General features: G+C 39.3%; 1 protein-coding gene across 1 annotated transcript in view; it reads right to left on the reverse strand.

Moving 5' to 3' along the window:
• The window catches only part of INPP4A (inositol polyphosphate-4-phosphatase, type I, 107kDa), a 47,781-nt gene extending 39,189 nt beyond the window's left edge, over positions 1 to 8,592 (reverse strand). The window contains exons 1-7 of the mRNA XM_010012075.1: positions 8,552 to 8,592; positions 5,970 to 6,188; positions 5,096 to 5,140; positions 3,567 to 3,685; positions 3,335 to 3,451; positions 2,255 to 2,334; positions 334 to 445 (exon numbers count right to left, since the gene is read on the reverse strand). Coding sequence (XP_010010377.1) covers positions 334 to 445; positions 2,255 to 2,334; positions 3,335 to 3,451; positions 3,567 to 3,685; positions 5,096 to 5,140; positions 5,970 to 6,075 — 579 coding nt within the window. The 5' untranslated portion in view covers positions 6,076 to 6,188; positions 8,552 to 8,592. The remainder of the gene's footprint in view (positions 1 to 333; positions 446 to 2,254; positions 2,335 to 3,334; positions 3,452 to 3,566; positions 3,686 to 5,095; positions 5,141 to 5,969; positions 6,189 to 8,551) is intronic.
• Between the last annotated feature and the right edge of the window lie 17,347 nt (positions 8,593 to 25,939).

Raw genomic sequence — 25,939 nt, forward strand, 5'->3', positions numbered from 1 at the left:
CATCTTTGTGAAACTGGTTATCAATGTACCAAGTGCACCAGCGTACAGTACTGCAAGCTTATTCTGATGAAAGGCATGAGTACTTGAAGCTATAGCCTAATCACTGTAAATTAAAATTTTCCCCAAGACTTTCAGCCCCAAACATGAAGCACCAAGAGATCTCCAAAATACAAAACCGTATCATCACCATTCAGCTGCCATTTACAGTATTTTGAAATGGTAAAGCCCTACTAAACAAAGATGGATGGGAAAGCTGACAGCAGATGTCAACCCAGCTTATTTCAGTGCTGGCAATCTGCATTTTTCTGAACTTGACACAATGCTCATACTCACCCTTCCATTAATTGTATCAGGTGACCTTGTCACTGGAGGCCTTTGGTCAGTTTTTTCCTCCATTTGCCATCCAATAACTGTAATGTTACCTACACGGTCACTTTCAGCCGACCTGCAACAAACACTCTGCGTTGAGATTTTTTTGGAGGTGGACCTGTTTATTGACAAGGGAACACTTATAAAAGGCTATTAATCTTCAAACTTAATGAACATTTTAAATAGGAAGCCTTTCAACTTCATTTTACATATTTTTATAATGCATTGTTCCAACAGGAAAATGCTCTCCTCATTCTGCAGGGATGCTGTACAGACCTCCTAATTGAAGGCAACCTAACTCCTATGTTATTATTATAACATAGATTTTAATTGTATTTTAAGATTGTTGTTTACATGTAAAAATATGCTGGGACAATTAACAAAAAAAGAAAGAGTCTCTGGAACAGACAATAGTGGGAAGGCAAAAAAATAAGCACACGGGATAACTACAAGAAAAGGTTTATGCAACATGTTTATAGATAATGCTCAGCATCCAGCTTATACATCTGAGGGGTAACATGACAATGAGAAGGCAAGCTTGTATTCACACACTTTGATAATCAGAACATACTTGATATCAAAACAAATAGAGTTTAATAAAGTCCATTTTCAACTTAGTCATGAAAGAACAAACCTAGTAGAATAACCTCATCTAACACACAACCATTAAACTCCTGCCATCACATTCCTCTTTCTCACTCCCCCAAAACACACTCATCTTCACACCTATGATAAATTTTACCCAACATCATACTCTTCATGCCTTTTCTGACTTGTTCATCTACTCCTCCCTGTTAAAGCATATAATTTTAAATGTTTAACACTTAAATCACGTCGAATAATTTTTTCTTTACAACTCATTGTGAAAATGCTGAAAACCTTACCCATCTCTTCTCTTAGCAAGAAAAGCTTTGCCCATGTTTTGTTAGTTGTGTCTGGGCTAAGAAATTTCTGCAAGTTTATGAGAGTAACTGTTTCTAGTGCTGATTATGCAGATATTACCAACACCATCTTCCTCAGTCTTTCTGATTATACTTCCCCCTTTCAACTGACTTCCCCTTGACTTCTCTAACATGGACACCTGTCCTACTTTTAACACATACTACAATGTGCCTTTAGACATCAGAGCTCTCCTTCCTTAATCTCACTTTGTTTTCTTCATTCTTCCCCAACCCTCTACTTAACTGCATCCTACACTGGCTTTCAAGAGTGTGGTTTGATTCCTATGATTAGAACTACTACCTTAAGGATTGGTATGATACTCATACTCTCTTTTTCATCCTCTCCTGAGTCATGTTCCTTCCGCGAAAGCTTCCGATACGAATTAAACTAGAAAATACATCAATTGATGTTGTTGTAATGTGACTCTTTCTATTCCTAGTGCATTATATTGATAAATACACTATTTAGCAACAAATACACAATTTAGCAACAGGTGTTGAATTTAGTAGGTGTTGAATTAGAGCCTAGATTTACTAAGCCGAGGTATTCCAAACAACTAAGATAACTCTCTCTTTCAATGGGTTTCATTCTTCCCATCACAGGCTCTTTATACATCAGCACAGTCAAAAATGGTCTATTTTGCCACTCTTCACAGACATGTATGCTCAGGTGATAGGAAGAAACGCACAAAAAAGGAATTGGTCTTGACAATACTTTCTTGAACTGGAGAACTAGAACCAATGTCTAACATTATTCACCATGTTGGAAAGGTCTTGTTCTGATTATCATGCAATATAAAATAGGCTTTTTTGTAATAGTGGCCTAGAACTAAAAACCCCAAACAAACAAAAGATTTTCTTCATATCTCAAAGTTTTCATCACATCTTAAGCACGCTTTCAAGAATTAAGAATTAATTCATAAATGGAGGAGAATATTACAAACCTTAGTGTTAAGTGCAACCTGTGATTCTTCTCCTGAAGAAGTTCTTTTACAGTGAACATCCCAGAACCCAACAAATACATCTGAAAGAAGATGAGCACCAGAATTTAATTTTACAATGAGCAAAGGCTTTGTCCACAGCACTGAAGCCCAAAATACAACTACTATGCACAAAAGACTGAGAACAAAAATATAATTACATATGCCTATACATAACTAATTAAAACTCTAAAATTTAATAAATGTGGTAATTTATTAAAAATCCTTTTTCTACTGGAAGACAATAAGCATTTTTCTTTCTCTAGGATTTGAGGGGAGGTACCTCAATATATACAAGTTTAGGCCCAGCAATAAAGGAACAGTGAAAGCAATGGCTCAACAGTGCTCAGACTGACTAGGTCTACATTCATAGTCCCTCCCTGACCCAAACCTGGCTCCTCCTGAAGAACTTACCTCCTCCTTTTTCCCTAGGAAGCACTGTACAGAGAGGGACAGCTGTCCTGCCCCTAAGGAAGCCCACAGGGGGCCTGAAACTGTATTTTGGGCAACAGTCTGAAAATAAATGGCCTGGGTTGCGCTCAGATCTAAATAGTTACATGGGAGGGCTGGCACTTACTTAAACTTTTCTCAGCAAGGAAACAAATCTTACCCCTGAACAAAATCACTAAGGTATCAGGGTAGGACAATTTATGGAATTTAGCAGCTCTGTTAAGGACTGTTTCATCCTGGGCCCAACAATCTCAACATTTTGGCAGAGGTTAGAGGCCTCAGCTAGAGGTGTTGGGTCCCATTCATTATCTAGTTCAGTAAAGAGGTCCACAACATAAGAGAACAACTGACAGGACCTCTTAATATCAGTGGTCCCCAAACTTGCTGCAGACAAGCCTCATTTGAGAAAACCAGCAATGCCCTCCATTCTGCCACGGCATTTGTCCCTCCTTCCCCTACACATCTTGCTCTCTCCAGGATCAATGCTGCTACGCCATTTTGCTTTCTTCCACAAAACCTACTAGTTTTATCGCCTTGCCTCTTACTTCCTTGCTCCACACTGACAGGGCAAGCAATGGAATAAAGAAAACTTACTGTTCCCTGAGATCTATCTTTGACGTCGTACACAGACAGTTTGATTTGTGTCATTTGATTGATAAGAGAGTCTTGGAAAAAGGCAATGCTGCTTAGAAAGATTGGATTACTTGTTCCCTGTAATCATAAACAGTAAAGGCAAAAATTAATGCAAGGTGGTATTTGTTAGGAAGAAATGCTTCCTGTGTTAGCTTCAATTTTAAATCCAATCCACCGGTACCTCACCACTTACCTCAATAATTTCTGTCTGTGCATGCTTCGTCCAGAATGCCTGGGGAGGTGTCGTTACACTCACTGCTACAAAACTATTTGGTTTTCGATCTAGCGATGGAGTTAGCAGCTCACTGCAAGCTTTAGGTATGCAATAGATAAATAAATTTAGATTCAGGCTCTTTTTCATATTGCTGTAAGACTCTACATTTTCAGAAAAGCATATTACATACCCTGAGCAATAAACCTATGGAGGGCCTAATATTCCTTCTACCACCACATATAAAGGCAGACATCACTCACCTTTGTGCACAAAAACATTAAATGTGCAATCAGATCAGTCTGGCTCCAAGCTGTGGGGCTGTAATTTAAACTTGTTCTCTTCTAACACCTGCCTATCCACCCCCTGGCACAGCCTATTAGAAGAGCGTACAAACACAGGTTTTCCTCTGGGAATCTCATGAGCATGGCTACATTTGATTTGAAGTCACGCTCCATTAAGCCCATTACCAAACGGCATTTTGCCACAGAGAACCAATAGAAGTGCTTAAACATTGATCTAGCAGCTCTACTATGAGGAGAACTAGCTTGTAATTGTAAAAGGACAGAAATTTATTTACTCTAAAATGTTATTGTGAGTTTAACTGCTGGGAAGTGGCTATGGTGAATAGGAAATAACTACCAAAAATCTCAGTGAGTGACTCTATGCAATTACACTAAACTTCAGAGCCAAATTCTATCTAGCTAGATAAAAGTAACTACAGCATGGTCTGACTCTAGGACCACCAGCTAGGTATAGAATATTCTATAGAATATATTCTGACATTTACCTGGGCAAGTAAAATGTTTAAATGTACACTAACCCGGTTTGCAGTTCTTGATAGTTTTAATTTATCTGAAAATATCTGAAGTACCTTACTCAGCTCTAATTCTTCAGATTCATAATGTGATTACATCTGTGAAAATGTTCTCATTTCTCATTTCAAACATACTGTTAAGAGCATAACCTTCCAAACATTAGTCCACTGGTAGGCCAAGAAAACCAGGCTGCACTTGAAAATGTGGACTGAATTTTCATGAAGAAAATATTTTTCACTTATTCTTCAAGTGAGGTGAGTCAATGCACAAGCTTCTCGTCCAAATTTAACCATCTAAGAAATTAGGCCACTTCTGCATGTCGCGTTATCACTTGATAACAAAGGCCACAGTAAAGTGGCTGATATACTGTGATTTATCTGAAGTGCTGATATAGTGAGACTGAAGACAGCTTCATAGTACCTTCACATAAACAAATCAAACATTAAAAAATAACATTCATATAGCAAATATTTTAAATTTTATAGGACAGATGTTTTAATTACAGACTTTTAAGAACTGCTGGCTGCTTATCAAAAGATACTGTTCAGGCAGCAAGAAATCTATACCACATTTCCATAAGTATCAAAGTTTCAATCCTTACTACATGAAAAGCGCTTCAAAATCAACAACAAAACCACACACATACTCTATAGCATGTATCAGCAAACTTAGCATAAAAATCACTAAGCCTACCTAAACTGAACTCTAAAATCGGCTCATCTGGATCCTGAATGTTTCCTGTAAATCAGAAAAATTAACACAAGGTTAGCCAAACACTGCTGTCATGTGAATCCTTTCCAGAAGTTGCAGTCACACACAGAAAGAAATTCAATTTATAGGAAAAAAATTAGTATTTTTAATTGAATGAGCCATGACTGGTATTTAAAATATTTATTAGCTAATCTTAGGTATCTAAAAATATTTGAAAAACCTGAGATTATCATCGCATTTTATAAAACATGTTAAAATATGTAGAACTATTGTTATGGAATATGGGAATATAACATGCTGAATGTCAGTAGAAAACAACAGGATTAAAGCCACTTAGTGTCTGAGCCACAATTTACTCCAAATTACTAAATCAGCTACATCTCCTCTGTGATCAGTAAATAGGGAAAAGTTTGAAAGTACCCGTCTCTCTCACTAATAAGAGAAGGCCTCTGGGGGTTACAATCCTAATTTACTCACCATAAAAGGGAAAAAATTCTCAGCTCCCTCAACTCTCTTGAAAATTTTATACAATGTCAAACAAGGAGGTTGTCAAGACTCTTCCTAGACCTTGGCATTCTTTTATTGTTTTCTCCCTGTTGGTTATTTTTGACTGATAAACATAACTGCACAAAATCTAGTTTAATTTCTTCTTTTCTTCCCTCTCAAATTTTAATATTTCGTCTATTTTAACATGCTAGATTTAGGATTTTTTAAAATTTTTTTTATTGTAATTCCCTCCAGGTAACCAGATATATCTAATTCTGCAGGAATTAAAAAAAACACCAAAAAACATTGTTAGTACAGGGTACAATTCTGAAAGGAGCAACAGAGCAATAGCTGACACAAAGGTACATACCTGCTAGAGAAAGGCCTAGCATTTCAGAGGTGACATCAATGGTGGAGGCCCGTTGCACAGTGCGGGATTTTGCACCATGGCGGGGACTGTGTTCTCTTGCTGTCATTTTGTCATGAAGAACCCTTCTTTTCTTGCTGCTTGGCTTTACTGATGTTTGTCTCACAAAGTAGCAGAGTGCAGCAGGCTGTCTCCAATTGCTATTCCTTTTACATTACCACGCTAAGCAATAAAGAAAGCAAACACATACCAAAATTTTAGGCTGCTATCAGCTACTGTTCTTTTTAGCAGCAGCAAACCTACGGCTATAAAATTGCCTGAGGCCATTCAAATAAAACGCTCAAGGCAGATTAAATGCACAGTAACTCAATTTGCATGAGCCGTACATCTGTAGCATTTTACTGCAAATTGTTGAAGACTGTACCACATGCAAGAAAGGCTCTTCTGTCAGAGAATGGGGGTTGAGAGAGACTCGTTAACAGACCAGCTGCTCTTCTCCTTTGTCTAAGTTATTAAACCATCCTTAATGAAGTTTCCTGGTTTTCATAATCCCTGGGGAACACAAGTAAATTCATCAGATGGGGCCTCTCTCTGCAGAGGTAGGACAAGGGATAAGGACAAAGGCACAATGGGTCAGAAGAATGCAGAACAAAAGGGCAGGAAATGTTGTTAGTGTCCACACACTGTGCTGCTCCAGGCTCCACTGCCATGTAGGGATGTTGAAAACTATAAATAAAACCTACTGGATCAGAGCAAGACTGAAATTCTGGGATGGCGATGGAAAGTAAAAGGGGATGCCTGCTGATGTGGCACATGGCAGAGGCTGTGCTTTTCCTTCACCCTAAACTTTACTGGTTTAGAGACATCCATGACAGCTGCTCTTCCCCTCACAATTTCCATAAAGCAAAACATTATGGTAGCAAAGAAACACAAAGCCTATAGAAAATTCTGTTGCATTGTTATATGTGATACTTTTGTTTTGCCTGATAAAGTTGAAGGTTCCTTCTGACAGCCACACTAGCGTTGCAGTTACGGAACTTTTGTATTCATTTCATACTATTATGACAAACTCCATTCATTTAGGAAGTGAGACTAGGAGTAAAATCTGATAAACCTGAAAGGTAGTAATACAGTGACTAATAACTTCACAGGAGCCCCCATTTATTTTACAAAGGATTTGAGCCACGCTGCATAACGGAAGTGTATTTCTTTTCCTTTTAGGTTGATGGACCTAACGATGGGCAAGACGCATTCTAAATAAATAAAGCATGTAGCTTTCACTTGTGTTTAAAATGGGCATTTCAAAAATGAAGCCCTCCAAAGGAACACTCAAACTGCCTAACTTAAGTCTCTGAATGTAACTAGTCAGTATCTCCCTCTGGAGGATTTGAAAAGAATCTTCCCCTCTCTGCAGGAACTTAAGCATCTTCTTAACTAGCACTGGTTCACTGGACATCTGAAATTCAGATGCAAACTAAAAACCTCAGACAACTGGATTGAACACAACCCTGGTCATCCACATGAGCTTAGGAATGAGATTTAAATGGCAAGCTCATTCTAGGGAGGAAGGAATTTCAGCTAAGTCCAATGGATAGGTCATTCTGTTGACAGTCAGAACTAATAATTTGTCTTGGTGATTCAACTCAGCTTTATACAGTATAATGTCATAAGCTAATTCCAAACAGGAAAAGAGAGAATTCTTAGGTGGAAGAAGCAGAAATTGACAGCTCTGTACATCCCATCCCTAAAAGCTTTGAAACTCAGTGACAGCATACAAAACAACACTCTGCTTATAGATAAAATTAATGACAGGCAAAAATTAAAGCAGGCTATTTTCCAATTCATACAGAACCACACAACAGCTGAGGTTGGAAGGGATGTCTGGAGACCATCTAATCCAAGCCCTCTGCTCAAAAGCAGCATCACATAGAGCAAGTTGCTCAGAACTGTGTCCAGTTGGATTTAAACTCTGGCTATAACACCTCTGGCCAACCTGTTTGTTCCAAAGTTCAATTTCTCTCAAGTGGTTAAATAGCTAGTGAGCCATCAGTCTTTCTTGAATAGTACGGAATACGTTAAGATTTGGTCAAATAAAACCTCCGTCAAAATTCTTTGCCAGTTTCCAAGTCTTTCTGTTCTCCTAATTATTCGTCTCTTCTTTCAGCAGTTGGTTTTCCTTGGTTTGTTTTTTATGTAATGTGGTGGTTAATGGTTTGTAAGTCCATTAAACCTAACTGATTAATGAAACAGAATACCTACAAAATGTGCTTGCAGAAATTCAGACAGGATGCCATAGCTCCTTCCCCCAAATCCTACAGACACCTTAATCAACCAATAACTAACAGTTCACACAGGTACAAGCCAGAGAATAGTTAGGTTAAACAGTCCAGTTGTATGTCTGTATTTGCTGTCAACCTTAAAAAGGGTCAATCCTTGAGAAGTTAAAATAGGGTCAGATATTTGTTTTGAAACCATTTTTATTTAAGTATTACTGAGCATAAGGCTAAGATCTCAACTATTCATTTAAATTGAAATATTAATTTCTCACCTAATGATAATTTTTAGCTTACACTAATCATACTTACAGAGGGCTCTTTTCCTCATGTGTGGAGGGACTTTGTGTATCATCAGTTAAGTCCACATCTAAAAAATTAACAAAATAATCAGCATAAATAATCTTTTTATACAGCATAAATCACAACAAACAGGCAGGTACCATTCTCAGATTAACTGTAAATATAACTTATGATTAACAGCTCTCACATTAATGTTTACTGAAAATGGAAAAAAAGAAAAACAGAGTATGATCCTCTGCTGACCCTCACTAGTCATAGCAGTGCCCAGTCAGAGCAGGAGCACAAAGAAAGAAGGTTATGCTGAAAAGGACTGACTTCAGGTCAGCATTTGGTGAACAGCTGTAGCGTTGGGTAGAATAGCTGTAAAAAACATATGTTAACATGTTTACTGAAAGGCTTGGTGCTATTAAGAAAAAGGAATGTGTATGATATGTTGAGTATGAGACTTGTTACTATGCCTGCTTTTCCATAGTTAAACGTACAAAATTTTGCTGCTTGGAAGAGTTACAACCACCACTGTCAGGAGAAAAGAACCTGTGTCAAAACATAAGTTCAAGAGATCAACATGTAGGGCTCTGTCTCCATTGAGTGAAATTACTATGTGAGATAGGCTTCTCTGAATAGCTAGCAATAATCATTCAGGAAAAGTGAATTATTTTTAAATCTACTACAGGTTAACTGAAGGTTTGTATTTGCTAGTAGTACCATCTCATTCAAGTACATATTCATTAATAGGATACACCTTTTAAGACCTCCCATGTATGCTGTACTACAATACAAGAGATGGGGAAGTCCAGTCTGAGCTTTTTAATTTAATCACCAACCCTACCAATTACCCAAGACTGCTTAAGAACATAGGTATAAGCTCTTATCTCTTATGGAAAGGGTTTTTATCTCACCTAAACTGCACAGAAGGCAGGTATCTGACCTCAACTCACTGCCCAGGGTCTCTATACAGTCAGTGGTAAGACATAGGCACTTCCAGAGAATGAGTCGCTGTTTTCCAAGGTAGGTGGGATGAATCACCACATGAAGGTACCTCTCCTCCTCTCTCTAATTATAGAAAGAATTTAGGTAACTAGCTTAGGCCTGATGCTGCAGCTGAGCAAACTGGATCCCTCCCACAGATGCTAGCTCAGGCAGGGATGACATCCTTCTATTCACTGCATAGCCCGACAGACCCAACCAACAGGTGCTCTGATCGCTCTCTTGAATTACAACCATTTCGACAATTTCTTTACAAAAGAAACCTTTATAATCATGTTTTTTATAAAAATCAGTGGAGGTAGGATTCCTACCAAAAGAAAGGTAATATTAACACACAGGATAGTTCCCTTAGATGGTACCAAAGACTGGTTCCAGTTCCACAGCCAGAAATCTCAAAGACTGATGTAATTCATGTCCAGACAAACCCTATCCTGAAGATGGCATGATGCATCTACACATAGCCTTTGGCTTTGCCCTTACTAGTACTGCAGACAGCGGATGTTGGCAGTAAGTGCAGCTGTGCACCCACCCCATGAAGTTTTGCTGCAAGTCCAGTTTTCAACTGTGGCTTTGACAGAAGTATGAAAAGCTGCCGTTGACTCCCAATGGTCATTTTCATTGTGCAAAAAAGGCTTCTGAACAAGATTCCCTTCTATTATGTAAATATTTATTGGGTGCTCTATTAGTGCAAAAGCTAATAATCTGAAGAAAAGAGCTTCATCAGATGCCACTTCTGGTCTCCTACTTTCTGTCCTGGCAGTTGGCCATGGGAAGCAAATGCCTCTTTGCTCAGCTGCATGGCCTCACCTCCTACAGGCTTGAAAGTTTCAGACATTTGGTCTCACTCTGACTGCTTAAAAAATCTCAAGCAAAACCGATGATCATCTCAGCCCCAAAATAATCCCTTGATGATTAGGTTGTACAACTACCAGCTAATATTCCCCTCATCTCTGTTGCCTTTGGTCTGTTCCCTTCTTGGAAAAAACAAATTTCCTACCAAACTACTCCTTGAAACAAACATGTCAAGTGAGATCAAACCTTTTTTCACCTCAACACCCACTTTTTTGACACTCATTACACAACTGTAAGAAATAGGAATTTTCCAATTCACACATCAATAAGCAGGAGAAAGAGGCTACTGCAATTATAGACTAAATCAAAATCTACTTTAAGACTGTACTTCTCTACCGCCATAGTGCTCTGGGGTTATAGTATTTGATCCAGTAAGGAGATATGCCAAAGCAGAAAATGCCACAGCAAAGGCATATTAAATGTTACTGATACATCTAGATGAAGAGACTAACAGAGAAAGGGAGAGTGTGACAGCCTCTTTAACGCTTCTCTAAAATCCTACTACAAGTTTGCCATTATCTCCACGAGGGAGCAGAAAAAGTAGTTGTGAGGTACTTACTGAACTGCAATTAGTTTTACCACTCTCTGGACTTACTGGACTGTAAGGTTCACTTCTCTGAACCTTACAAATCAGGGTTCCTATTCCCAAACAATCCGCTTTGAAACACCAAGAGGGCTCCTTCAGCGAACTGCGTTGTTCAGATAACATCTTAGTAAGAAGTTTCTCTGATTTAAAATGTTTGAGCAATACACAAAGAAGTAGAAATGAATACTGCCTGAAACAGTATTTGGATCTGCAACATGGCCAGGTTTCCAACTGACATCCTATTAACTATGTCATTAAGGACAAAATAATGGCAAGAATGAAATTCCAGACTATGCTAAGTTATGACTATGTTGCCTGCCATGAAAGAGCATCATCTCTAGTGTAACTAGCATACAGTTGTTTGGTTTTGGTTTTGGGTTGGGTTTTTTTACCTCCAACCACAGAAACACTTCGTAGTGAAACAAGATTCGCCATGCTGGCTCAAGACCAATCTTCCAGCAATTCCAGCATCCCATCTCCAACAGCAATTTCAAAGAAGATGCAAGGAACTTTATTAAACATGCTTCAGGGTCTGAAGTGAACGTCTGGATCAACCCTATCACTCGTGGCTGAAGAGGTGGCTCAAGGGCAGAACATCAGCTCAAAGGACAGCAGGTCCCAGGGAAAGCCTCCTAAGATTGACACCAATTAAGAGCTTTTTTTTTTTTACAGTGTCGGAAGCACTTCACTTTTCTGCCTCATTTAATGAGAGACTGAATGTCCTGAATCTCACACAGGTCACACCAGCAGCAAAGCTCAGAGCCATGAGCTTGACACTGTCCTGGTTTAACGCCAGCTGGCAACTAAGCCCCGCACAACTTCTCGCTCACTCCCCCCTGGTGGATGGAGGATAAAATCGGAAGGGTAAAAGTGCAAATTCACATGGCTTGAGATAAAGACAATTTAATAGGTAAAGCAAAACAAGGAATTAATTCACCACTTCCCACCAGCAGGCAGGTTTCAGCCATCTCCAGGAAAGCAGGGCTCTGTCATACTTAACAGTTCTTTGGAAAGACAAATGCCATTATTCTTACTGTCCACTGTTTCTTTCTTCTTCTCCCAGCTTTATGTGCTGAGCATGATGCCATATGGTGTGGAAAATCCCTTTGGTCAGGTGGGGTCAGCTGTCCCGGCTGTGTCCCCTCCCGGCTCCTTGTGCACCCCCAGCCTACTCACTGGTGGGGTGAGGAGCAGAAAAGGCCTTGACTCTGTGTAACACTGCTCATCAACAGTGGAAACATCCCTGTGTTATCAGTGCTGGTTTCAGCACTTAATTAACTCTATCTCAGTCAAAATCAACACAGACACCTTGAGTCAGATTCTTCTCTCTGACCAAACTCATGGAGACGGCAATGCAGGCTACGTCTACTGCAGATCCACAGGCTGACAAAAGAGTTTCATTCCAGTTAGGACATCTCCCTTACCATGCCTTTTGGGAAGGCAAAAGAAAGCAAGTGGCACCAGCATCCAATACATATCTTTGCCTCCCACTGAAATTACTTCCCCTCAAAAACATACTTGGGCAGGTGCCCATCTGTCAGCAAAGAGGCTGTATTTCCCCCTCTCAGTCTACTCCTTAAGTCTAAGTTCCCCTCACAAGCTGGTTGAATGTCTCCCTCTGCCAAGGACCATAATCTTGATTACCAAGGACAAAAAAATAAGTTTGCCCTGAAGAGCCTTTTTGTCACCTCTGAAGCTCTCCTGAGTATTGTCAGCAAGTGGGTAACCTCAGCAAGAACAGCGAAAAGTCCTCCACAAGAAAATAAAATAAGCTACTGCAAGATACACTGAATGTATTTGTGCAGCATGGAAATATCCAAATGCAGCCTTTCAGTGATATTTTGATAAAACATATTTTCAGCAGCAGAAAGTAGCTTGCTTTCTCTCTGCTTTCCTGATCACCCTCTCCCTTACAGACAAATCTGTAAGTCATAAACTTTATTCTTTCCCACTATGAACTTTAGCAAACTCGATTAATCTAAAAACCTAATTTTACCTCTTTAATACATTTGAGTACTTTTAATAGAAAACTGTGATTTAGGCCACTTAGTTCTTTGTGCAAATTAAGTGTATTTGTCTATATTCACAACTGAAATAGAATTAGCATTCTTCTTAATGAGGTATTATTTTATTTTCATTTGTTATCACACCGCTTCTATTTCTCCAGTACTCCTCCTATGAGCACAAAAATATGTACACCCACAGGTGGAAGTGAGCATTTGTAACACACACATTTGCTGACTAAAAAGGAAAATGCACAGCTCTGTTTCACTTTGTAGAACAGCTTACATCAAGTTGAGCACAACACAGTGCCACAGAAAACAAGAGCAGTTTGAAGTCCAACCCTCTCAGCCTCCTCCGTTGTTTTACCAACAGAAATTGAAGCAGCTTACAAATGGTCTTTATCCTAAATTAATCTCGTCTTCACAAGAAGCATGCTGGGTACATTGAGGTGAAGTTTCCTGTGCATGGGATGACTTTCCTCATGACTCAAGGTTCACACATTACCTATACAAGACATGGAAAAGCCCATGAGGACAGGGGACATACTTTCTGTTGAGGAGCTTGGGCTGGAAACACATTTCTGAACTTAATGGCACTTTGAACACAATCCTACAGCCTGCCTCTTGTCAAGCAGTCTTTCATCATAACCATGATGCTTGCAGCACAGAAACAGCATTGCTCTAACTGGAAAAACAGAGCTTAACCCCATCTCTGAGCTCCTCCTGCTGCAGGAAGGGGTGGGGTAGAAGAACGAAGGTAGACAAAAAATCCAACCAAAAAACCCAAAACAGTTTATGACCTCAAATGGAGATGATCCAGACACACCTTAATATTGGCTAAAGATTTCATACTGCTGTTGGTTACAGACAGATGGCAGTAAAATATCCAACATACAGGCAATGAGAGAGGGGGACCACAGAAGACACAGAGGAATAAAAGCACTGAATAGTTTCAGTTTTACTACAGCTGTAATCAGTTTTGGTCAAGCTTGGATTACAACAAAAAGTCTAAGGAATTATCAAAATCACAGGCTACTCTTAGCACTGTCCTCTAAGTGTTTGATGGGATCTCACATTCTGCTCCAAAACCATTATGCTTCACCTGCACAACTGGACTGTGTTCCCGGGTCACAGTCTAAACATTTGTTTACTTTCCTGACACTACATTTTCCCACATGGAAGGAATTCTCCATTGGGTCACAGGCACGATGGAAAAATCTCCCAAGCACTCTTCATTTTTACATGGCACTGGCCTGACTTGCTGTGATTCCCATGCTTACTGTTTAAAATGTTTATATAAATTTTAAAATACGTAACAGCATGCAAGGACAAATGAGAAATGAGTGAATTCTTTCTCTAACATACATGTTTCCAACAAGACACAACTAATTGACTCAGAAAATGGAGCAGTGTCAAGTATTTAAAAAATTTAAAATAAACGTTATTACCAGGATTTAGGCAGCAAAGCAAAACTGAAGTCTTATACAGCATAATACAACCTCGCTGATGCATATTTCTCCATCAACATTTGTTTTGTATTCCTGAACTGTTTTGCATGTGTATTTCTGATCTATATATTTGTTTTTCTTATGCGATGCATGCCTAGACTATGTCTAATGGCAACAAAACTGGGTGTCTTTTCAAATGAAATAATTGTATTTTGGTTCCAAATACCCGATTCCTTTGTGCTGCTTTCATTTCTCTCCCTGGAAAATAAAATGATTTGTGTGTTTACCCTGATCTTTCTAAATCAATGGGAGAGGGGGTTGTTGCGGGCCAAGATGCTGACTGCAAGGCTCTTTCCTGGATTCCTTTTTGGAGTTATGTCAACAAGTGGTGGAATGCTGGTAGTTTGGAAGCGTAAGAATCCAGCACCACGCAGGGCAGCAACAGTCAACGCTTCCCACTGCTCCCATTTCAATGCTTTGGTGGGACAACTGTCCCAGTGAAAGGAATCCTTTTTCATGCCAATCCTACCCTGTGAGTTAACATCACCCTGTAAGATATAATAAGGGTGTGTATGCTTCTGTGTGTTGCATCAGTGTCTTGCCAGTTTCTGAAAGCATTTTCCTTGACAATCTATTTAGACAGCATGCAGACCCCACTTTGCTGGCCCTCTCGAAGACTTCAAACCCATCCAGAAAACCCTGTCCAAATTCCTAGGATCTGGGCCAAAGATCCCCAACAGTTGGTTTGCTTTTTTGCCCAAGTTGTGAGGAGAAACTATGAAGTTTCACAAAGGGTTCTCCACTAGCAAGAAAAAGGGCGATTGTGAGCTGAGATGACAGCCAAAAGGGAGTAGGGCTGCTGGGTTTGAGGAAGGATGAATTGCTAAGCTGCTTCTCAAGAAGTGGTAAGCCTCAAGACTAAACAGAGCAAAAGATACTGCTCATCACCTGCCAACCATCAGCTATGCCTCAAGACAGACACTGAAATAAGAAATAAAACTATTTCTGAGTGAGCCCTGAGCAAGATGCACCCTTTATATACTCAAAAACGTTTATATATTCAAAAATTCAGGAGCACAAGCACTGGGAAGGAACAAGAGCAGACTCGGGGATGACTAAGGGGACAATGTTACCCTGTGCTTGCACTGTCCAATGAAGCAGGTGCACTCTGAGTCAGTGGGTGCACATGTGCTAACCCAGTTCTTCCCTGCACCCGATACCCCTCCTCCCACATGCACAAGCACATACACATTCTCCCTGTCCTCTACAAGGCAGTTACAGCAGCTGTATTCTGATCAAGGCCAACAAGAAAGGGAAGCGTGAAATCAAGAGACAGGGCCTGAAATACACCAATTTGTCCAAGTGCTTCTGCTATAAGCCAGGAACTGCTGCAGACACCTCTCTTTCAGAAAAGGAAGCCACAATTTCATTTCCCAACGAAGCCAGAAAATGTTAAAAGTAATTTTTCACAATGTCACCATCTGCCCATTGAACACCACTGATGCTCTTCAGAAAAAACGGGTTAAGATTTCAGAGAAACCAACAACTCCATACTTCAACAACAATAGTTTTATTTTAGTGGCTAAGCTGATGAGAATTATCAGCAGCAGACTGTACATCTATAATTTAGGTAAAAAAAAAATAAATAGGAAGATGTGAGCAAGGCCCAGTGAAATAGTTCACAGAAAGCTGTAATTGAACCACAAATGTAATTATCTCTGCTGATCAATGTATTTGCTTAGGTGTTTTTAACAAGGAATAAACTGGATTGTGAGAGAAGGTACATTTCACCACACTTGTAAAAAGCAAAGTCCATGTGAAGTATAAACTGAACTGTTGCTAATAGGACCTGACAATCATAGAATCATAGAATGGTTAGGTTTGGAAAGGACCTTCAGATTATCTAGTTCCAACCCCCACGCCATGGGCAGGGACACCATACACGAGATGATGTCACCCAATACTCCATACAATCTGGCCTTGAACACCGCCAGGGTTGGAGCATTCACAACTTCCTTGGGCCAACCCATTCCAGTGCCTCACCACCCTCACTGTAAAGAACTTCTTCCTTATATCTACCCTGAACTTCTCCTGTTTAAATTTAAACCCATTACTCCTTGTCCTATCACTACAGTATCATTTACCAAATGGACTCTTAACTTGTAGCAGAGCCACTGAAACACAGCCATGTAGGAAAGATTACAGCATTGACAGACATGGGTCATTTTAAAACACACTGGAAAATATATTGAAACTTGCCATATTTGAATGCTGAATTTAAAAGACCTAAATCAGTAGCTCAAAACTGGAATAAATAAAAGTACACAACCTACAAAAAAAAAAAAAAAAAAAATCGTAAGTGTCTCACGTGTCTTTGAAGTGACCTCATAAGAGGAAATAAGGCCAAATATCACTGAAATTTTCTTCAAATTTGATTATAAATCATTCTCCAATGCAAAATCGGCAGCTTCCTAATTGAATATCATATTTCAACAATTGCCCCCTACTTGTGAAAATTCTCACGAGGTTCCCCAGCTTTGACCCTCAGCCTCACTGGAATACTTATTCTTTGTTGAGCTGTGATTGAAGAAAGAAGCTATAGAAAATAAATGTCTTGCAGTGGATATTATGATCCTAGCTCTAAGACATAAAAGACAAAGATAAAATAAACTTTGGAAAGAGTAACTAAAGGTATTTCTACTACTCTGATCGGTTTAATGTGTAAAATGAGATGATAGATGCACACCCGTGGACAAATAAAAACATTGTAGGTACTTACTTAGAAGGTTCATGACTCCTTAGTCCAACATATTAGAGGTTAAAGTGGCCTGTTCAGACAGAGAAGGTAGGAAGTGCTTGTGTAGCTGTGGTGTGCAACATTTTATTCCGCTATAACATTGTTTTCTTTCACTCTCATCTGCTAACAGACCAAATGTAATAAACATTTCAGTCCAAAATCCAGAGAAAAATTAAGATTCATCTACAGTACGGTCATGGATTTCTGGAGTGCAGGGCTTTTAAAAGCGGTTTTCAAATTGCCGCAACCACAGCTTACTGGTTTGTTTGTACTGTACTAGTAGTGATCAATCTTTAGAACTGACATAGTTTAGTGGGCTTCAAAAGTTTATTTTAAAAAATAACAATTGCAGCAGGGATGGTAACAACAATCACAAAAAGATATAAATGCTTTGCAAGGACAAAGGGCATATATTAGTGCTGAGTTCCTTGCAGCACTCAGTGCTCAAAAATATGAGCTTAAATGTCAGAGTTCTGTCAATTCTCCAAGCACTAGCATGCTTCATAAAACTGGTGTGTTACTACAGGCCAAGTTTATCTGAAGCTCACTTTTTTTAAAAGCAAATTTTGCATGGATATATAAAAGGCTAAAAATGTGAAGGATGCATCCCAAATTACTTTCTGTTCTTAAAGTTCATGACTAACTCACTCTCATGACTGATATATTTGACTCTCAATTTTTGCATGCTGAAGGCGAGCAACAGTGATGCCGACTTCTCCCGTTAACTCCTGGTGCCTCCCACCACACCTTATCAGAAATTCATAAGCATGCTGCCTACCTCAGTAGTCAAACCTCCAAGGCAAGGCAGCAGAGACTGTATTTCTGCCCACGGCTACCCATCTTGCTCTTCTGGACAGATGAGAACAGGTACCTTCTTTTCAGCCACACAAGTTTATTGTCTACCATCTCATCAAAGCCACTTTCAGCAGCAGGTTAAACTAAGATACTGAGCTGCATCTCAGTGTGGGCACACATTCCTACCTCCACTGCCTTCTGGCAAAACGGAGGGACAAGAAGCTGAATATAAAGACTGGGTTGGAGCAAAATGACAATCAAGCCCGGAGTCCTCTATGAGAGCAGGCAGCAGCACTAGCCTGAGAAAAAGAGTATAACGAGCAGTACTGGTATTTTGTGAGGCATTTCCAGGTTTGCACTCCTAGATTCATCTCACAAGCACCTAGGAACTTTCTGAGCTGGGTAGCACATCCAGACCTCCATATTTAACAGATGGTGGTAACATGACAGCTAAAGTGTTACCAGAATTCATCATGGGCCCTTGCAGCACTGCTACTTCTAACAGCCCTGTAACACCACATTGCCAACACTAGTGACTGGCCATAAGCCTTGTAGCAGAGCATGCAAACCCTGAGGTCTTACGCTTTTCAGGCTTGCTTTGCCTGATTTTTTCTCTATCTGCCTGTAACTTTATTTTAGCCTGCAATTAAACTTGGTTTAGTTGTAACAACAATTTTTGTAACTGCCAGATGTCTGTGGCTAAATGGTTTTTACTTTTGTTTATCTTTGTACAGAACCACCTATCATTTTACAACTCTAACACAATGATGTAGTGCAGAAAAATACAAGCCTGGTATGACAGCAGAGCCTTGAGAAGTGAAGACACAGGATAGAGAGGAGCACAAGCACAGGATAAATAAAGATCGGGTACAGAGCTGACACCTTGAGACAGTATGGCCATAGACAGCTCACCCATGGTCACTTGAAGAATTGCAGACTTGAGGTGGACAAACCTGAATTTAGGGGTAATAAAGAGAACAAATAAATAGTATCTAATATGTACCTAAGGTACCACATATAGTAAATTTGGATGTAAGTTTGAGCTGCAGACCAATGAAGAAAGAGCCAAGTTTTAAAGCTTGTTAGCAAGCATAAAAATGACCCCAAGTGGGTCCTAGAGCGAAGAAGAAGAAACTATCAGCATAGAATCACAGAATGGTTGGGGACGGAAAGGACCTTTGAAGATCACCGAGTGCCATGGGGGGGTTGGAACCCCCCATGCAGTAAACCAGGGTGCTCAAAGCCTCATCCAGCCTGGCCTTGAACACTGCCACAGATGGGGCAGCCACAGCTTCTCTGGGCAACCTGTGTCAGTGTCTCACCACTCTGACAGTGAAGATCTCAACAAGCAATGACTCCTGGCTCAGACTGTAAAGACTTTAATTATAATAAAAACAGCTTCTTGCCTTTAGATATAAATTGTTTCATCTTTGCACATAAAAATTTTTTGAGTGCAACAGCACAGATGTGGAATTTAGCGCCATTCTCCACTGCTTACTTGTACCAGCAGATGCTGTTGTCATCCAGTGTTTTAGGAGAGAAATTTTTGTACAGTGGGGATTTTCTTGTTTCCAGCTTTTTCAGGCCATGCAGGTCTCATGTCTACATTTAGAGAATTGTTATAGACTAAATATGCAAGAATGAGAGCTAGACATAACATTGCCAGGACACTTTGTGATCACTGGGATAACATCTATGCTCCAAATACAATTTGCTTCCACTGAAGACATAAAAAAATTACCTGCCCACAATGAATCACTGTGAATCACAGACATCAGTGTAATGCATCTTTGTAAAATAATTATTTTAAAACAGTAAATGTCACATACCTAATTTTTTTAATGGTGTGAACTGAAACAAGCTAGAACTGTGTCAAAATTAAACGGAACATTATTAAACTCTTAATAGCTTTTAATCTTTTCTGATTTGAAAACTCTCTGAAAATTTCCCAGTGGAAGAACCCTTTGGTACAAGCTAATTTAAAGCTACTGATCGTAGGCTTGCTTTCCTCAGTCGCTTCCCACCAACTTATTTGCATAGTTCATGGACAATTTAAAAACACTAACTTGAGCACTGAAAGAACCAAACAGCAATGATTGTTAGGACTAATTTTTTTTTTCCCCTCATTTTAAATTGTTTCCATCTGCTCAGAACTACACAGATTATTCACCTAACATTCTACATTCTTCCATGTTTGGTCTCAATCTAGAAGTAAATTTGTATTTGGAAAGTGTGAGCAAAAGCTTTTCTGGGCATTTTCCAGTTCTAAAAAGGGAAAGTCTATTAATAACATTTTTATCCAATTAAAAAAAAAATATTATTTTTCAACAAACTAAATAAAACCAAGCTATAACTGAAACCCTACAGGACAATAGTGCTTTATGAGGTATACACTTCCAAATAAAACCCAAACAAGCAATCTGCTAAACAAAATAGAAGTAAGTTAAAGCAAAATCAGTCTGGCATTACCTATGGGGAATGAAAGCAGGAACCACTGATGGAAATCCAGGAGGCTAGCACTCAATCCAAGCTCCTGTGGATCTTTTAATGCTGAAGCAACAAATGTCATATTCCTATGAAAATTCAGGCTACTAAAGGGTGATGCAGGAACAGTGGTATTAGTGTACATTCAACAAGCACTTTGTTAACTCTTCCATTTTGAAAAGCTCCGAGGATAAGTATCCAAGGGATGGCTCTATGCTAATAGAGCACCTGGCTTTAAGGAGAACTCCACACACAACAAGCTACCAAATCACATCCTTATCATGGCTATGAAATTTGAGTGCTAGACAACCTCAGGTGTGCAGCCTCAGTTGACAATAAAGACTGTGAAAGCCACAAAAATACTGTTCTCCACAATTCTGCTGTACTACAAGTTTTTGTATGACCTAAGCCCCACAAGTAGTTTAGCTAATCTAAATGATTGGAACTGAAAACTCCAATCTTACAAATGGATGAGTGTTTTCAGAGATCCAGAGGAGGTGAGAAGGTAAAGAAGTTTGACTGGACAGTCAGGTAGAAGGTGCAGAAGTTTATATATTTATCAACATTTCTATTTTAAAAATACGACCACTGCACAAATGGGCAGTTTTGCTTGCAGTTAAACTGGCATAAAGGCAAATGTCATGAAACTGCAGCTGTATCTTTTACAACTGTAGGTAAAATTACATTGTCTGGGAGTAGACAACAGTGACATCCAAATAACTAGTGTTAAAACATATTAATTTCCTCCCCAGTGACACCCCCCCCCAGGTCACTCCTGCATAAGTGGGCACAGAGTTTGCGAACACTCACCCAAATAGATTTCCCTCATGTGATCTGTCATATTATAAAAGGACTCTTTAGTTTGCCAAGATTACAAATCAGACTCCAGGAGCTGATAGTGAAAAAAATACTATGAATTTCTCCTCAGTTCTGGGAAAGCTGTGACCATATGGTAATTGCTGTGTCTGGTTTTCAGGCACCTTTACAACTACAGTCTTTTCAGCTCTCATGTTCAGATTTTCCTTTTTGAACACTAATATGGAAAATGACCTCAGGACAGAAGATAGCTTACTCCTTTTGTGTTATATGATTTCAAAACCAAAAGACCAAGCTACAATATGCCAATGTTGTCTCTGTAGTGATGGATGCAGCTGGACATAGAAGGGATCTTTCCTACTCTGTGAGGCTCCTATTTAGCATACTGATTTTGTCTAGTCTAATGAAAGATGCTTTGTAATGGATGCCAAGTACTTATTGGTACTTACTAGTGCTCCTGGGGAAGGGGAAAAAGGACAGTTTTTAAACACAACCCAGAAGAGCAGCTCCAGATGACTGGAGTGGTGCTGGGAAAGTTACAAGCTGCTTTAAGACGTGAAGAAAAACCATGAGAAATCTTTTGTCTGTGCTTGCCTCTTCCCTTCATTGCACAGCAAGTTATCCAAGCTCTCAATTACAATTTGGAGTACCACCAAGTGCATTTCTCTGTAAAGGTGAATAAATAGCAAGAAACATATACAGTAAAATACAGTCACATAAGACCACTCATTCCCAATGCTCTGGGCATCTATTTTGTCCATGGGGATCTATAACCACTGCTCCCCAAGTGACTTTTGCTCCAGCAGTGCCTTCTTGAAAAAACAGTCCTCAAGGACTTTTTCTTTCCATTTTTCTTCCTTCCGCATCGAATACTACCTGAAAGCATTGCTCTCCCAACTTTTCTTCTCAAAGAAAGAAAAGACTATGTGCCATGGCTCTTTGACTTTATAACTATTACTTAACCCACCAAAGCGAACGGGTTAACACATATAACCCATTGTTTGCACCAACAGGCACCAAACAAAACAAAGCCGATTTGTCATACTTATGAATCCAAAACAGAAAAGGCTTTCTTCCTGTCATAGTATATGGATTTCAAAGCTGATTCATAGAGAATTATCAGGGAAGTAAACCAGAAAGTATTAGAGTTTGTTATCCAGAAATTAAGTGCTACCTCTCAAGCTATTACTAAGTAGCACTTTTATCTGAAATGTTTACAAAATACTATTTCTTTTCAGAATTTCTCTTCAACCACCATTTAAGAATACTGTTGAAGACCTCAACCTTAACAAGCAAAGAACTCATCCATTTGACAGTATATTGCTTTACCTAGAATATTTTGCATTATCTCCTACTTATTGTTCAAAAGAAAATCCCCCTCATTTCTCTTTTTACCCACTTATTATTTCTATAGCCTATGAATTATATAAAACAATAACAAACAAAAAACAGTGATAACTTTTTTTTTCACTAACAACAAAAGCACCAAAATCACTTATATTGATAAATAACTGCAATTCTATGCCGAGCTTAAATCTTCATAAACTGGCATGTGAAAATACTCATAGCTCTTCTGCTAAAATTTAGAAAAAAAAAATAAAAATCACAAAGAAAAAATTCATAGAACCAAACTAAACTATTTATATATATACATAATTAGAAAGCAAAAGATTCCTCTCCCAGTAACAGCAGATAGAAGGAGGATAACATTAAAAATTGGCTTTTGCTGCAGAATATGGTACCGAGCCAAAGAGAATGGAGTCTGATTGTTTACCATCTTTTCTGTATTCTCATTACCAGCAGATTATTACCATAATATTCCAATCACTAATTTAACACGCTTTCAACTAGTTTTTAACCAGTCTTCCTTCCTAATGCTGTTACTTTATCTTTGTAAGGAAGGTGTTATTTTTTCATTTCATAAAGGTTATTAATCTTCATAGATCATAAAGTTTCTGTATTAACCTGTGCTCCTGCATTAAAAGAAAGAGAATACAGAGAATCCCAGTTACTTAAGAAATAACAATGTTGGAAAAATGTTTCAGGAATGTTTTCCTTTAGTTTCTGTGCCCACTTGTCGCACTTAAGGTGATTTCCTCCTGTCTATTGCTTGATACTTGGCAGAAGAGATCAACACCCACCTCACTACAACCTCCTCTCAGGCAGTTGTAGAGAGCAATAAGGTCCCCCCCAAGCCTTCTCTTCTCCAGGCTAAACAACCTCAGTTCCCTCAGCCACTCCTCATGGGAGCTGTGCTCTAGACCCTTCACCAGCTTCTATGGACCTGTTCCAGGACCTCAATGTCTCTCGTGTAGTGACTGGCCCAGAACTGAACACAGGATTCGAGGTGCAGCCTCACCAGTGCCCAGTACAGGGGGACAATCACTGCCCTGTCCCTGCTGGACACACTATTGCTGACACAGGTCAGGATGCTGTTGGCCTTCTTGGCTGCCTGGGCACAAGCTGCTCATGTTCAGTCGCCGTCCATCAGCACCCCAGGTCCTTTTCTGCCAAGCAACTTTCCAGCCACTCTTCCCCAAGCCTGTAGCGCTGCATGGGGTTGTTGTGACCCAAGTGCAGGACCCAGCACTTCGCCTTGTGGAACCTCATATGATTGGCCTCAGCCCACTGATCCCACTATCCAAGATGCTTCCAGGATACGATATGAAACCTGCAGGTTTACACAGGTAGATTTTCCTCCACACAAGTTTTTTTCTCTGCACCTCCACTTAGATATTTGGCATCTGCCTGAAACAGCTCCAAAAATCACCTTACCACAAATCACGACAGGTTTGCCTAAAGGAAAGTCACCAATATTGAAAATGCCTTCTTCTTTTAGAAACACCAGATCAATGTTCAAATATCTGACTAAAAATAGCTTGATGTTAACAGCTGAGCAGTACTTTGTTACTTTTTTTCTTTGTTTGCTCATGCTAACATGGGCAAAAAGTCAACAATAAAGTACAATTTCAGACAGCTTATTTTTCAAATGCTTTCAAGGAGAGTAAGCTCTCACAAGCACCTGAGCCATGATACATCTTTTAGACTATCTCATCTTTGTGTTCTAGACACTTCTGGGGTTAAAGTCAAGCAGGAGCTGCATGTTTTTTGAGTATGGAAGTTACAGAACAATCTTGAACATAAATATTCCCAAATGGATGTATTTTTTGTTTCAAAGCAAAATCAGCATAAATACATTTCCAGAAGAAATTAATACTATCTCTGCCTGCCTACAAACACCCAAAATACCTTGACACATTTTATTTTTAGCTTTTAGAGCACACAATCTATCCAAACAGAAAACATACTATTAAAGGTAGCATGACAGAAAGATCCAAATGAATTGAAACAACCTTCTCTCTTGTACTACAATACAGTTCGTTGGAGATAGAGTTCACAGAGACCCTATTTAATCGTACAAAAATATTTCAGTTTTTTTATTACTGTTTAAGAATCCACTTGATCAAACCATGAGGGCAGTGTTTGCTTTGACTAACTACTATGCTATGAAAAGGTTAAGCAAGGTTTATAATCTTCAGATGGGATTCACTGCACTGAACCATACTGAAGTTAAGCAAAATAGACAACTAGTTACAACTGAGTAGGGAGGGATAAGAACCTTCAAAAAGTAATTCTTTCTGACTTGTAAACAGCTATCTTAAGAGACTATGAAACAGGATTAAATTTGCATTCCAACATCTCATGTTTAATAATGATCTACAACAGTTCTTGAGCAGATCAGGGAAGTACTCCAAACCTTGTTTGTCTCTTCACTGATGCTTATTTCACCCACACCCACACACTCCCCAACACCCCAAAGAACTGTGGTGGGAAGGAAGGGTTTGCTAGAAATGTCTCTGTTTCTTTGTGTTCCGTGTTAGGAGAAATTCCCTCTTCCTGAAACTCAGAGGTGGAAGTCCCTCAGACCTGATCATCTTTTCTCCTCCAGAGACATCTTCAAGTGATAATTCTTCCACTTTTTCTAGGCATCTGTGTAAGTGACAGCCATGCAGGCCTGAGATGTTCCAAGTGTTATCTCTCACAAAGAGGCTTAGACAGATTTTCAAATTAAAACCCCACTTTACTAGCCAGAAAAGCATGACTTGAAGCTAAATAAAACCTAGAATATAGAAAGAAGGCCAAACCTAAACTGGGACAGATTCTAAATCTAAGGGAGTTGACCACAGCTCTAAGAAACCTGAAAAAGCACTCATACATTTTCACTCTTACATTCCCAGTCCCCCCTCCTGCCATACATTCTCTTGGACTGTCATTCAAAGCACTGTGTTTCCAACAGAACACTCCCCTTTCAAACTATTCACAATTCAGTCCATAAACAGTGTATTTTCTTTACTGTGGCAATTTTCCAAGTAAGGATTGTGAGATCATCACACAATTGTGTTTACCACAGAACAATAACAACTTAGTACCACTATGTAATAATTAATTAGGAAGCAGAAAAAAGAGAAGCCATACTATTATATGCTGATACTCTTCTAGGCACTTAAAAAGCTCAGAAACATGGGCTAAGTACTTACCAATAAACAAATAACCAGAGAACTAGCATAGCATTGCCAGAAGTACATTAAAAAGGTTTCCTGCTGTGGTGTTTTCCTCCTGTTATTTTAT

Source organism: Nestor notabilis, unplaced genomic scaffold (genome assembly GCF_000696875.1).
Source record: "Nestor notabilis isolate BGI_N333 unplaced genomic scaffold, ASM69687v1 scaffold11033, whole genome shotgun sequence".
In the NCBI taxonomy this organism is placed as follows: Eukaryota; Metazoa; Chordata; class Aves; order Psittaciformes; family Psittacidae; genus Nestor; species Nestor notabilis.